Genomic DNA, 12,256 nt, shown 5'->3' on the forward strand with positions numbered 1-12,256 from the left:
TCAGGCCAAATCTTTATAATAGTTACAGAAAAGAAAATGGCAAAATTGTCTTGTTTTTTGTTCACTCCCTCTGACCCTGTCTCTCACTGTTTCATGCTGACAATCCCATTCAGCCCCAGTTGACTCTGCCAGTGTAACAACAAGAAGGCAGAATGCAGGGTCTTTGGAAGGGTTGGCAGCCCTCAGTGATCTTTGCAAGTTAACTTCAGAGAGTTTTTCAAACACTTACAAGGGATATAGGCCCACTCTGATCAGTAAGACTTCAGACAGATCACTTAAAGAGGTGGCAGGGTTAATAATTTAGTCCAAGCTATACAAGATCAAATAAGGGCAGGAAAAAAAAAATAAAAAGTCCAGATTGTTGGGAAACAAGGCAGGAAAATGTCAATTATAGAGTCTGGAAGTGGTCTTTCCTCTGAATTTCTTCAGGACTACCTTTTTCTAACTGCCATTTGATGCTTTTTGATTTGCACTTAGGTGGATCCAAAGCAGTTGCTGGAAGATGGAATAAGGAAGGAGTTAGTCAAACGAGTCGCCTTTGCCCTTCACAGAGGACTGATATTCAACCCTCGAGCCAAGGTACCAATCACCCAAATGAGGTTCTGCTGTGCTCTCAGTGAGAACATGGCTAACCCACCGTGTGGGCAGGACCTCTCCTCCTCTCTCTTGTATATCTAATGCCACAGCTTTGGAATCCCTTTTAAAATCCACTCATTTTATAAGAAAATCCTCTTTAAAACAAGCGCTTCTTCCTTCAAGTTGTTGGTCCCCAAGTGCAAGAAATGAAGTAAACTTTGCGATTGTTATTCTTATAGTTCAAAGAATTTATTAGATATAGCAGTTAGGAAATATAAAGGCCATAACTTTTCATTTGGCTTTATCTGTTAGAAAATATGGTCATTTTTCTGGTATATTTTTCACCTCAATGAGTTCAGTTTAAAACACAGCATTCAACTGTTCAGTAAAAGCAGGGGTGATATCATTCATATACTTTTTCTTTTGTATTCCTTTATATAAGGCTTATTTCTTAACTGGCTGAACTCTATTCTTGGCTGAATGTCTGGCACAGTCGTCAGTCATGCCTGTTGTGAAGTTGGAAATGAAAAAGTCTAATGAAGGTTTTAGTTGTTAAAAACCTAGTCCAATGTCATACACTCTCCCTTCTCTACAGCCAAGTGAATTGATGCCCAAGCTGAAAGAGTTGGGAGCTACCATGGATGGATTCCATCGTTCATTTGAATATATACAGGACTATGTCAACATTTACGGTCTGAAGATTTGGCAGGAAGAAGTCTCTCGTATTATAAATTATAATGTGGAGCAAGAGTGTAATAACTTCTTAAGAACAAAGGTATCTAATAAATCTTAAAGCTCCTGACTAAATCTGTTACTTCCTATGAGTAGGTACCTCAGAGCACCTTGAGCCATCAGAAGAGCAGCTACGGCACCTGACTTCAGGGAGCTTTCTGTCCTACGAAGAATGCAGGCAGAACTCACTGACTGTATTCTATGGCTGCTTGCAGTGAGCCATAGAGAGTTCTGAAAATGAGATTTCCTCAGTTGGATTCGGACAAGGCACTGTCCCAGTCATTCTGCTGAACCTGTTGTTTCCGGAGCACCAGCAGCACTTCAGGCTCCACCAGCCCTTTCCTCGCCTCCTAACCTGCACTTGACTACTTTCCAGATCTTTCATTTTGGCCATCCTAATGAGTGGGAAATGGTACCTCATTGTGGTTTTGACATCACTCCATAGTGGGTAGTAATACTGAGCAACTTTTCACCTGCTTATTGGCCAACATATATTGTTTCTTAGGAAAAACGTCTACCAGAATCCTTTGCCTATTTTCAATTGAGTGGTTTAAAAAAAAAAAAAAGACACCAAATACAGATGTTCATAAATACGTGTGCTATGATTTATTTAGACAGTAGTTAACAAAGGGCTTCTCTACAAAGTTTTATGTTAGGAGCTGACATGATTTAGATGACATCCTCTGAAGATTACTTCCAGCCTTATGATAGCTTAGATTTTTGTGTTAACACAGTACATGTCAACTCAAAAGACAAAAAGAAGTTTCTGTATTCCTTCTCACTTCTCCTTGGCCTCTTCTTTCACAAATGTGTTTCTTCTTTGGTGAGGAGGGGGGTTGCTTTGCCAGGCCACAACCACTGAGCTACATCTCCAGTCTATATTTGTTCTTCATCATTAATATGTATCATTTTAGGCAGGCTATTAATATAGTGTTCAAAGTTTGCTCTTCAAAACCAAGGACCATTATGGTCAGTCTTCATGTACTTTAATCTTTGTAAAATTAAATGGCCAACTGGGTTACCTTGTTAAACATATACTAAATATTTGTGGTTTTGTTTTCTAGATTCAAGATTGGCAAAGCATGTATCAGTCTACTCATATTCCAATACCAAAGTTTACACCAGTAGATGAGTCTGTAACGTTTATTGGTCGACTCTGCAGAGAAATCTTGCGAATCACAGACCCAAAGTAGGTGCTTCTGGATTCTACTGAGCCATGAGTCCCACGGGCAATCTCATGTATGCCTGAGTCAGAGGTGTACTTCCTTGTTCGATACCCTGGTCTTGTACTTGTCAACCCAACACGCTGACCCTAAAAAATGACTTCCAGGTTTCTTAATGCATTCAAAAAAATTTTTTTAGTCTTATAAGTTGGATAAAGGTTTATGAATATAATACATTTTGATCAGTGTTACCCAGTAGGCATCATTATTATTCCCATTCATTTTCAATTTTTGAAAACTAAAATTGCTGTAAATCCAGTTGAGGGTGGCTGAGAGAAGAGGACCATGAGTCCATAAGTGCAAGGCTAGCTTGTGCTACTCATAATACCTTGTCTAGAAAAACAAAACAAAACAAGAGGAGGCACAGAAAAGCTTGGTGCTTTCCCATCACCACACAGTTAATAAGTAGTGGACCCAGCGGCCCTATGCCTCCAGAATCCACTGAGTGCAAACTACCTACCTTGGTGAGCAGTGAAGCACCGTACGTACTCAGATCACATAGGTTCTGCATTCTCAAGGAATAGGTAAAAATCTCCTAATTAAAATTGTCCTTAAGAATACTTTAGGTAGACACCAAGTAAGATAGCCATGCTGCCTCTTGACAAATCCAGCTAACCAAGCTTTCCTCCTCTCTTCCTCATTGTTGAGTCTTGTGGGAACAGTTGCACTCAGATTGCCTGAGGGAAGAGCAGTTCCTGCCTTCTATCTCAGTTTACCCCCTGGTTACTTGCTCACTGAGGTCAGTGATTAGTGGAATTACCTTGAAGAAAATTATCCTCTTTCTCTCTCCCAGTGTTCCTATAATGTGGCTTCATTGTACTGACATCCAATCCTCGCTAATTTTGTTTCTTAAGCCTTAGGAAAGTTGACAAATTTTATATAAGCTTCCCCCAAAATTTCCAGCAATAATGTATTGTTTCTATGACTCACGGGTAGACCCCAAAATGTAAAAGAACCAGCAAATTTTGTAATTCTTCCTTTCTTGATGCCCATGGATGGAGTCCCTGAAGACCATTTCAATATTGCCTCCTCATGCCTCATGTGATGCATGGAATGGTGGGATTCCATGTCATATATTGGTTTCAGGGTCCAAATTGGGGACCTCAAATGACATATTCAAAGTGTGTCCAGTGGTAGGAGAAAGGCACTTGAAGCCTGAAAGTAGAAGCTACATGCAGTTCTGGAATTGATCTCTTTTTACTCTTTACATTTCTACCTTTAACCTCCCTTGTTCCTGTGATTCTTTTAGCTCCCTCCCAAGCCCTATTGGGGTTAAGTATGTGGGATGTGGTAGATTTTAGAATGTGGAGCCTATGTCAGTGGAGCTTGTTGAGAATGCAGGGTCTGGGGCTCCCCCACACCACCTACCAAATCATTCTCCAGGAATGGAACACAGCTCTGCCAGTGATTCATGGCTTCTCCCCCCAAGGCTTGAGAAAAAAAGGTTTGAAGTTGTGGTTTAAGGCATAGTACTGACACCAGGCCTTTTGGGGGATCGTTTTACCTGTAAAATGAAGATTCATATTTCCTATGTGAATGAGACTGAGGATGATATAGGGTGACTTTGAGTGCCCAGTAGGTATTGTTGGTTGGTATCGTTGTCTTCATCATCCTCTTTCCTGAGACTAAGGGTCGTTGGGTGGTGCCTGGAAAATGGCAAGTACACTTTAAGTAACTGAGAGGAAAAAGCAAATGGCATTTTCCTCATAGTCTTAAACATTAAAGCACAAGAACTCTTAAATTCTTTCACTAAGTGGACATGATACTAGGCTCTGTTTTGATCCCAGTCGCTGACAACTCAGACACAACTGGGCTCTCTAATCCTGAAGCCTCATAGCATGGATCCAAACCACTCTCCTGACTCAGCGGGAATAAAGAAAACTAATAAGCAGCATGGAGTAGGCAGAGGTGGTTACTGGAATGTAACTGTCTTGGTGTACTAGGTGGTTCTCATGTAGACATATTAGATGCCTAGCCACAGAGATTAGAAAACATGAGGCATGTAAAATAAACTCTTATTCTGGGTATTTGATGTCCCACCTCATCTTGAGTCCCACATCACTTGATGCTTTCCAAGCTGCTTTGAGTTTGTTTTGCTTTCATTTCAGAATGACATGTCACATAGACCAGCTGAATACCTGGTATGACATGAAAACTCATCAGGAAGTGACCAGCAGTCGCCTCTTCTCTGAAATCCAGACCACCTTGGGCACATTTGGACTGAATGGGTTAGACAGGCTCCTGTGCTTCATGATCGTGAAAGAACTCCAGGTGAGCCTAGGGGGCACATGCGTGTTTGCACAGGGGAGATGTAACAGCGGCAGGTATTGGTGGGCAAGTTAAATTCTCCTAACTGCTTTGATACTCTCCCACTGATGTGTGTGACAAAGATGATTTTTACTAGGTAGGTAAGAATGGGGAGTAAACCAGAGTTTCTTTGGCCAGTGTCCTATTTCTGTGGGTTGTTTCAACTTAGGAAGAAACAAGCCATAGAAATACAGACAAATTTTATTTTTATCTTTGAAACTAGTAACTCCTGCCACAACAACTGTTTCTACTGGTTACCTACGTTACTGCTGCCCTCCGTCATCCTATTTAGAGGCTGCATGAGTAAGGGGCGATCCGTGTTCTATGCCGCATTTGAGTTACCTGGACTATTACTTGCTTTGTGCATCATGTTTGTCTTTCTGACCATGGCTTCTTGCTTTTAGAGTTTCCTCAGTATGTATCAGAAAATTATCCTGAGAGACAGAACTGTTCAAGAGACTTTAAAAACCCTCATGAATGCTGTCAGCCCCTTAAAGAGCATTGTGGGTAAGTGTTGTGAGACTTACCTGAAAAAGAGCTCACACTGCTGTAGTCTCTGCATTTACTAAATAGAAACTGTTTTAAATCTTTCAGCAAATTCCAATAAAATTTATCTTTCTGCCATTGCCAAAACACAGAAGATTTGGAGTGCTTACCTTGAGGCTATCATGAAGGTATGTGGAGGGAGAGAAGGAGGTGACCAGTGCTGTGTTTTCTAAGTAAAGTCATTTATTTCTTCATTTCCTTCCTGGGGCTCTGGTGACTAGGGCCTCATGCTTCCCATTTGCTCAAGAAAACTAGTTCTTTAGAAATGGTATTATCCAGCCATACTTCTATACAGGGAGATAAACATTTTCACCCAAGTTCATTAATGAATTCATCTTTCCATTTACAGATAGAAGCAAGGACTAATCCAAGTTTCTATTACAACAGAACATTTGTCCCTTCCCCATCCAGTGCCCACATAGAGAAGCTCAGTTCTTTGGGGGATCATGAGTTATCCTCACACTATGAATAAAACACTATTTTTGGAACTAAGGAAGAAAAGCAAGCTTAATGTGTTGGATGGAAACACAACTTTGCTCCATCTTTCTGGGCTCAGGGTAAGGCAGAGCATCATGGCACAGAAGGCATGCTAGAGGAAAGCTGCTCACCTAATGAAGTAGGGTTTCTCATAGTAGTTCCTAAACCTGGAGCTCTTCTTCCAAAAGATCACAAACATAGCTTCAAAAAGGACATCTTTGTGGGCAGGGATGTATAGCTAGTGGTAGAGCGCTTGCCTAATATGGTATAGCCTGGATATAATTCCCAGCACTACAAACATTAAGTAAGTAATAAATAACACCTTTTCTTCATGAACAGCTGAGTATTAGTGGCTAACTCAGGAATCTTAGGCTTTAGGGCATAGAGTCTTCCTCAGTGTACCTTGCAGGTATTCTCATGATCCAGCAGGTATAATGTGGTCTCAGTCCTGGCGCAAGCCCAAGAAGTCCTTATATCGCTAGTGTTGTGACCCTGCTCGGTTGTCAGGTTTCTTCCTTCTCTTGCTCATTTACAGGTTGGACAGATGCAAATTCTGAGACAGCAGATTGCCAATGAGCTAAATTATTCTTGTCGGTTTGACTCCAAACATCTCGCTGCTGCTCTGGAAAATCTCAATAAGTAAGTGCCAGGATGTGAAACTACTTGTCTGTGGGCTTGGATTGTTTATCTTCCAAGCACCCCCAGATTCTTCAGTTCTTACTCTTAAGCTTTAGAGATCTCTAAATTTCTAGACCTTTATCCATCCCATGAATTAAAAACACATTTTGGGAGGAGGGTAAAAAGGAGGGGACATGATTGGTGGGAAGACCGGTGAACAAATGCAGTCATATCCAGTGTACATTCTGTAAATTCCCATGCATGTATAATGCAACTCAGATGATGACAAGAAGCTCTCCGTCAGCTTCATGTTATCATCCATTGTGTTGCCTCACCTTAAAGTTTGTGACAGTATACTTCCCAAAAAACAAATGGTACCCCAGAAGCAAAGTTAGAAGTTAATGCATGTAACTGAAGTAATAAAGTGAACATTTAAGATGTGTTGCATGTCCTTGGTAGAAACTGGGCAATATTATGGGAAAAGGAACCACGCATTCACAGTGCAGCACTGAACTAGGCATCCTGAGCATGCATACTTTCTCCTCAGTCTTGATCTCTTTGGCACCATAGATTCTTGGATACAAGGGTCTACCTTAGTCTACCAAGATAGAACCGATAATGGCTCATGTTAACATTTGTGTAAATTGAACTAATCATTCACTGCTTTTCTCCTCTCTTAGGGCTCTCCTGGCAGATATTGAAGCCCACTATCAGGACCCTTCGCTTCCTTACCCCAAAGAAGATAATACACTCTTATATGAAATCACAGCCTATCTGGAGGCAGCTGGCATTCACAACCCACTGAATAAGGTTAATCTCTTGTGTACCAACTAACATCTCCAAGTATTTATTTGTTATGAGCCAAGCATTGTGTCGATCCAGTCCCTGAATTATCTCACCCTCACAACCAGTGTGAAATCGGCCATTCTTAGGTCAGTAACTCCAGGAGTTAATAACTGCCCCAGGGCTCCACCCTGGTGAGGAGGGGACCAAAGAGGGACAAGAGCCTGTGCTCCCAACCAGTGTGCCCTAGCTCCTGTGGGGTTGAAGACAGTAGGATGGCCAAACTGTGAATGCCCTGTCTTCTCTGCCTGGCCATGTAACTAGAAGCAAGACTGACCTGTGACTTTGCAAGGGCTTAGCTTTTCTTTCTGTCATGTACGGTCACTCGATGCCCTATGGGGCTTTCCCTCTCTCCTGCTGCAGTATCTGCCTCCTGTATTTCCTCCTGTATTTTGCTTTCCTTTCCCATTTTTGCTCATCATAGGTTCCTCTTTACCGATGACATTGACAGAAGGGTGGGCCATAAACTGCTGATCTCAAGCAAAGTTGTCCTTTCTAAAGGGGCAAAATTGTGAGGTAGATATTTACATTTGCCTGGAGTCAGGTTAAATAAAACTTTGAAAGCAGCAAATTCATGGAACTCTTGAGTACTATGTTTTCCAGAGTAAATTAACTCAGATGCATTCCATCTGAAAGTCTTCTGTTATTCACTAACATTAACCATCCACTTCTTTTCTCTGTCTCTCCAGATTTATATAACAACCAAGCGCTTACCTTATTTCCCAGTTGTCAACTTCCTATTTTTGATTGCTCAGCTGCCAAAACTTCAGTACAACAAAAATCTAGGTACTGTATCATATTCATGCTTTGCAAATCTAAGCAGCAACAATAGGTTAATATGTAATGCTATGGAACTTGGGGTAGAAGACTATGTCAGATATAAGACTTATTCATAAAATGCATATTTGTGAAATCTTACGTCTTTGTGCATCTGAAAGATGCCCTTCATGAAACATAGATCAGTGGACTGAAAATCAGTCAGGTGCGTAGCAGTAACCCTTCCAAGGGTTAACCATGCAACCTGAGGAGCATGGGGACTTTAGCTTTGGTTCTCTAGTTTGGACACTCACAAGGTTCGTGTTTGATGTATATTCCAAAGGCAAATACCTCACTCGGTGCTGTGATTGTTCCCTTGCAGGAATGGTCTGCCGGAAACCTGCTGACCCTGTTGACTGGCCACCACTTGTTCTGGGACTGCTCACTCTGCTGAAACAGTTTCACTCCCGGTACACTGAGCAGTTCCTGGCATTGATTGGCCAGTTTATCCGCTCCACAGTGGAGCAGTGTACAAGGTACAGAGGACCAGCCAGGAATAAATGGAACATGTCTCATGCTTTGCATGGCAAATTCTTTATAACACCCTAGCAGAAATGAGAACTGGCTGCTTATCCTTCTCTGTTAGGCAAAGCAGGATGCAGCACCTTACCTGGAGCACTTAGGCACATCCGCCCAGGGAATTCACCCTGTCTGAGAGTCTCCTGTAGGTGTACTTGGAGAGATTTTTCCAAAAATGAATTGTGAGCATGATTCATAGGGAAAAGGGGAAGAGAGCGCAGTCTCGTTGCTCTGCCAACTTGAAATCAGCTCTTAATCCTCAGTGAGCCTTGCACTCCTCATAGGTCACCTCCAGGATGTATCAGTGTCAGGGTCTGGGCACAGGATGAGGTCCCATAGAGCAAAATAGTAATTGCATAGAAGTTGCTTTTTTATGGGGCTGGGAAGGTGGCTCAGTGGTAGAGCACTTGCCTTGCATGCATGAGGCCCTGGGTTCCATTCCTCAGTACCACGTAAGCAAAAAGAAAAAAGCCAGAAGTGGTGCGTTGGATCAAGTGGTAGAGTGCTAGCCTTGAGCTGAAGAGCTGAGGGACAGCGCCCAGGCCCAGAGTTCAGGCCCCACGACCAGACCCGAAAAAAGAAAAAAAAAAAAAAGAAGTTGCTCTTTTATGACAAACTTGTCAACCTTAAATCCCTTTGGCTATAATTGTGGTATGAGAACATTGAAAAGGCCATCTGCCCAGGGTTGAGGACTTGAAGAATGTTCAAAAGTTTACTCTCAAATGTCAAATATATGTAACTAAGGGGATGGGAAAATATCAGACCCTTCCAGACACTGAAGAGCACCAGAGAGAGATCTGGACAGACATCAGGGGTCATATTGTAAACCAGAGTTTGAGCTTTTTATGTATTTTGTGGTAGTACCAGGGCTTGAAGTCAGGGCCTGAGCACTATCCCTCCCTGAGATTTTCTTTTCTCGAGGCTAGCACTCTACCACTTGAGCCACAGCTCCACTTCTGGCTTTGTGGTGGATAATTGGGATAGGAGTCTCAGGGATATTCCTGCTGTGGCTAGCTTCCAACCTTGCTCCTCCTGAGTAGCTAGGATTAACAGGCATGAGCCACTAGGACTCAGCTTGTAAACCAGGTTTTATCCTGCATAGATTTGAAGATAAGAGCAAGATGTTGGCTTGATAGAAATCAAGAGTATGCTCTGCAGATTTGTTCTTTGATTTTTTTTTGGTAATCTGTTACATGTTTATTTCTTTAGTATTCAGATCTGAGAGGTGCCTGGGCTGTACAAAGCAGGTATGTACAAAATAGACTGTTCTCTCTTGCAGCCAGAAGATACCTGAAATGCCTGCAGATGTGGTGGGTGCTCTTTTGTTCCTGGAGGATTATGTTCGGTACACAAAGCTTCCCCGGAGGGTAAGCCATAGATATTAATGCCTACTGAAGGTAACAACCAGAATCCTGGGCCTGAGGCCCAGCTCATTCACAGCCCTGGCCTCTAAGCCCCTTCCCCCTGCTGTGCTTCACCGCACAATTGCTCCACCTTCCCGCCAGGTCTAGAATGTTCCAAGAGAACAGAGATGAACTCAACCTTCCTTCTCTTCCTCCTTCCTCTCCACTCTATCTCTTATGAGCAGACCACCAAGTACAATAAGATGGCTAACCAGGAACACATTCCCAACTGGCCAGAAGGGGAAAAAAATCAGCTTGAATGATTTGTTTTTCTTTCTGCTTCTTGTTGTCGAGAGCAAGTTAGCTCTGTGTCACTTGGGCTCGATGAATGAATGGCTCAAGTACAGAGTGCCTGCTTCAACAGGGAGAAGCACTGAGTTTAATTCCCAGCATGCCCCACCAAAAACAAAGCTTGTGCCACTGTTAAATTGAGTTTGGATATTAATTGGAAGTGTTCAAATTTATCACTTTTAAGAGAATTAACATTAGAGATTCTTTTTTATGCTAATACATTTGGTGAATTTCATTTAATTAACAAGTGATACCTTTACAATAAGGAAAAAATTAAGCAATGCCTTTGAAAACTATGCCTCTCTAGCACATAAGTCAGCTAGTTCTCATCCCACTCACTCCCATTCCAGTCTGCTCACCACGTCCTTTCCTAGGAACAGCTCAGGAATAAACCTCGTGGGACCATCCTACATTTTCCCAGGCCCTTTTTCTCCTAAGTGCACCCCACCCCTTCACACACCAGACAGCCTGTCCTTCCTCTACTGCTAAAGTACACTGGGTAACTTGAAGTTACCTTTTAAATAAGTGCTCCACCAGATCAAAGAGCCTTGAAAACTCGTTGTAGACAGGGAATCACACAGCCTCCCCTAAAATGTTAAGTGCTTCCAGTAAATGAATGCAAGCAGACCTCAGGCCACCAGGCCAATGTGTTCCAGAGAGTCATTCTTCCCATGAATTCTGCTCTTCTCTGACTCATCTTGCTCCAGAGGCTATTCTCCTTTCTTCATGGGAAAGTCGCGATTTGTTCAGCTGTAACACTAGCAACCATTTAATTCCTTTGTTTACTATTTCAGGTGGCTGAAGCACATGTGCCTAATTTCATTTTTGATGAATTCAGAACTGTCCTGTAGCCTTTTTCTCCTTCAATAAAAAGATCATCCTGAAGTATTCCCGCCATCACTAAACTCGGAAATGAAAAGAAACAACTGAACTGCTCATCTAACTGCATTTTCATTCCATCGTGGGAAGCATCATTCTAAGACAGATGTATCTCAACACTACTTATAACTAATTAGCACCAGTAGCTCACAACTGTAATCCTAGCTCAGGAGCCTGAGATTTGGAAATCCTGCTTTGAAGCCCACCCAGGCAGGAAAAGTCTCTGAGACTCTTATTTTCCTGCTAAAAACCACCAAAAAGCTAGAAGTGGAGGTGTGGCTCAAATGGTAATGCTACTGCCTTATAAGAAAAAGACAGGCCCTGGGTTCAGGCCCCCCACACACAAAATCATGGAATTATATGCAATTTATATCATGTAGAAGCAGAACCCTTTTTTGTATTCCCTCTTATAAATGCTGAATGTAATTGTTATATATAAATCTCTTTAATTTTATGTTCTAAAGAACTACTTGTGCAATTCAAGATTTTCAGTAAAATAGTATTACCAGTATCAGATGGTCCTGCTTATGATTCAAAAGCTAGTTTTGCATCCTGTAAAACATCCTGCTTGCCCGGCTAGATGGTGGGACTTTGGTCCACCCATGATTGGCACATGGTGACAGCCAGACCAGTAGTACAGGGAGTGACCAGTCTGTATCCATGTGCCTTCAAGATGTTTGGGGTTCACCATGGTGTCCAGTCCCAGACACCCTGATGGCTCTCAGCAATCTCCACTACAGGGACCTGAATTTTCAACTGTTCCTGCCAGCCTCTGCCTTCCATCCTCTACAGACCCTGAGCCAGTTCCAAGCCCCACCACCACATTGCTATCCATAAGCTTCTCATATCTTTTTTTTTTTTTTTTTTTTGGGTCCGGTCGTGGGGCCTGAACTCTGGGCCTAGGCGCTGTCCTTCAGCTCGTCAGCTCAAGGCTAGCGCTCTACCACTTGAGTCACAGCGCCACTTCCGGGTTTTTTCTTTTTGCTTATGTGGTGCTGAGGAATCGAACCCAGGGCTTCAGGCATG

At 42.4% G+C, this 12,256-nt stretch overlaps 1 protein-coding gene across 1 annotated transcript in view; it reads left to right on the plus strand.

Annotated features, from left to right (window-relative positions):
• Washc5 (WASH complex subunit 5) overlaps window positions 1-11,224 on the plus strand; it is a 42,821-nt gene extending 31,597 nt beyond the window's left edge. The window contains exons 18-29 of the mRNA XM_042673004.1: window positions 478-579; window positions 1,172-1,351; window positions 2,373-2,497; window positions 4,640-4,802; window positions 5,243-5,345; window positions 5,433-5,512; window positions 6,397-6,500; window positions 7,160-7,289; window positions 8,012-8,108; window positions 8,461-8,614; window positions 9,937-10,024; window positions 11,146-11,224. Coding sequence (XP_042528938.1) covers window positions 478-579; window positions 1,172-1,351; window positions 2,373-2,497; window positions 4,640-4,802; window positions 5,243-5,345; window positions 5,433-5,512; window positions 6,397-6,500; window positions 7,160-7,289; window positions 8,012-8,108; window positions 8,461-8,614; window positions 9,937-10,024; window positions 11,146-11,202 — 1,383 coding nt within the window. The 3' untranslated portion in view covers window positions 11,203-11,224. The remainder of the gene's footprint in view (window positions 1-477; window positions 580-1,171; window positions 1,352-2,372; window positions 2,498-4,639; window positions 4,803-5,242; window positions 5,346-5,432; window positions 5,513-6,396; window positions 6,501-7,159; window positions 7,290-8,011; window positions 8,109-8,460; window positions 8,615-9,936; window positions 10,025-11,145) is intronic.
• Window positions 11,225-12,256: the final 1,032 nt, after the last annotated feature.

Source organism: Dipodomys spectabilis, unplaced genomic scaffold (assembly GCF_019054845.1).
Source record: "Dipodomys spectabilis isolate Male_0828 unplaced genomic scaffold, ASM1905484v1 ptg000783l, whole genome shotgun sequence".
NCBI classification, from domain to species: domain Eukaryota; kingdom Metazoa; phylum Chordata; class Mammalia; order Rodentia; family Heteromyidae; genus Dipodomys; species Dipodomys spectabilis.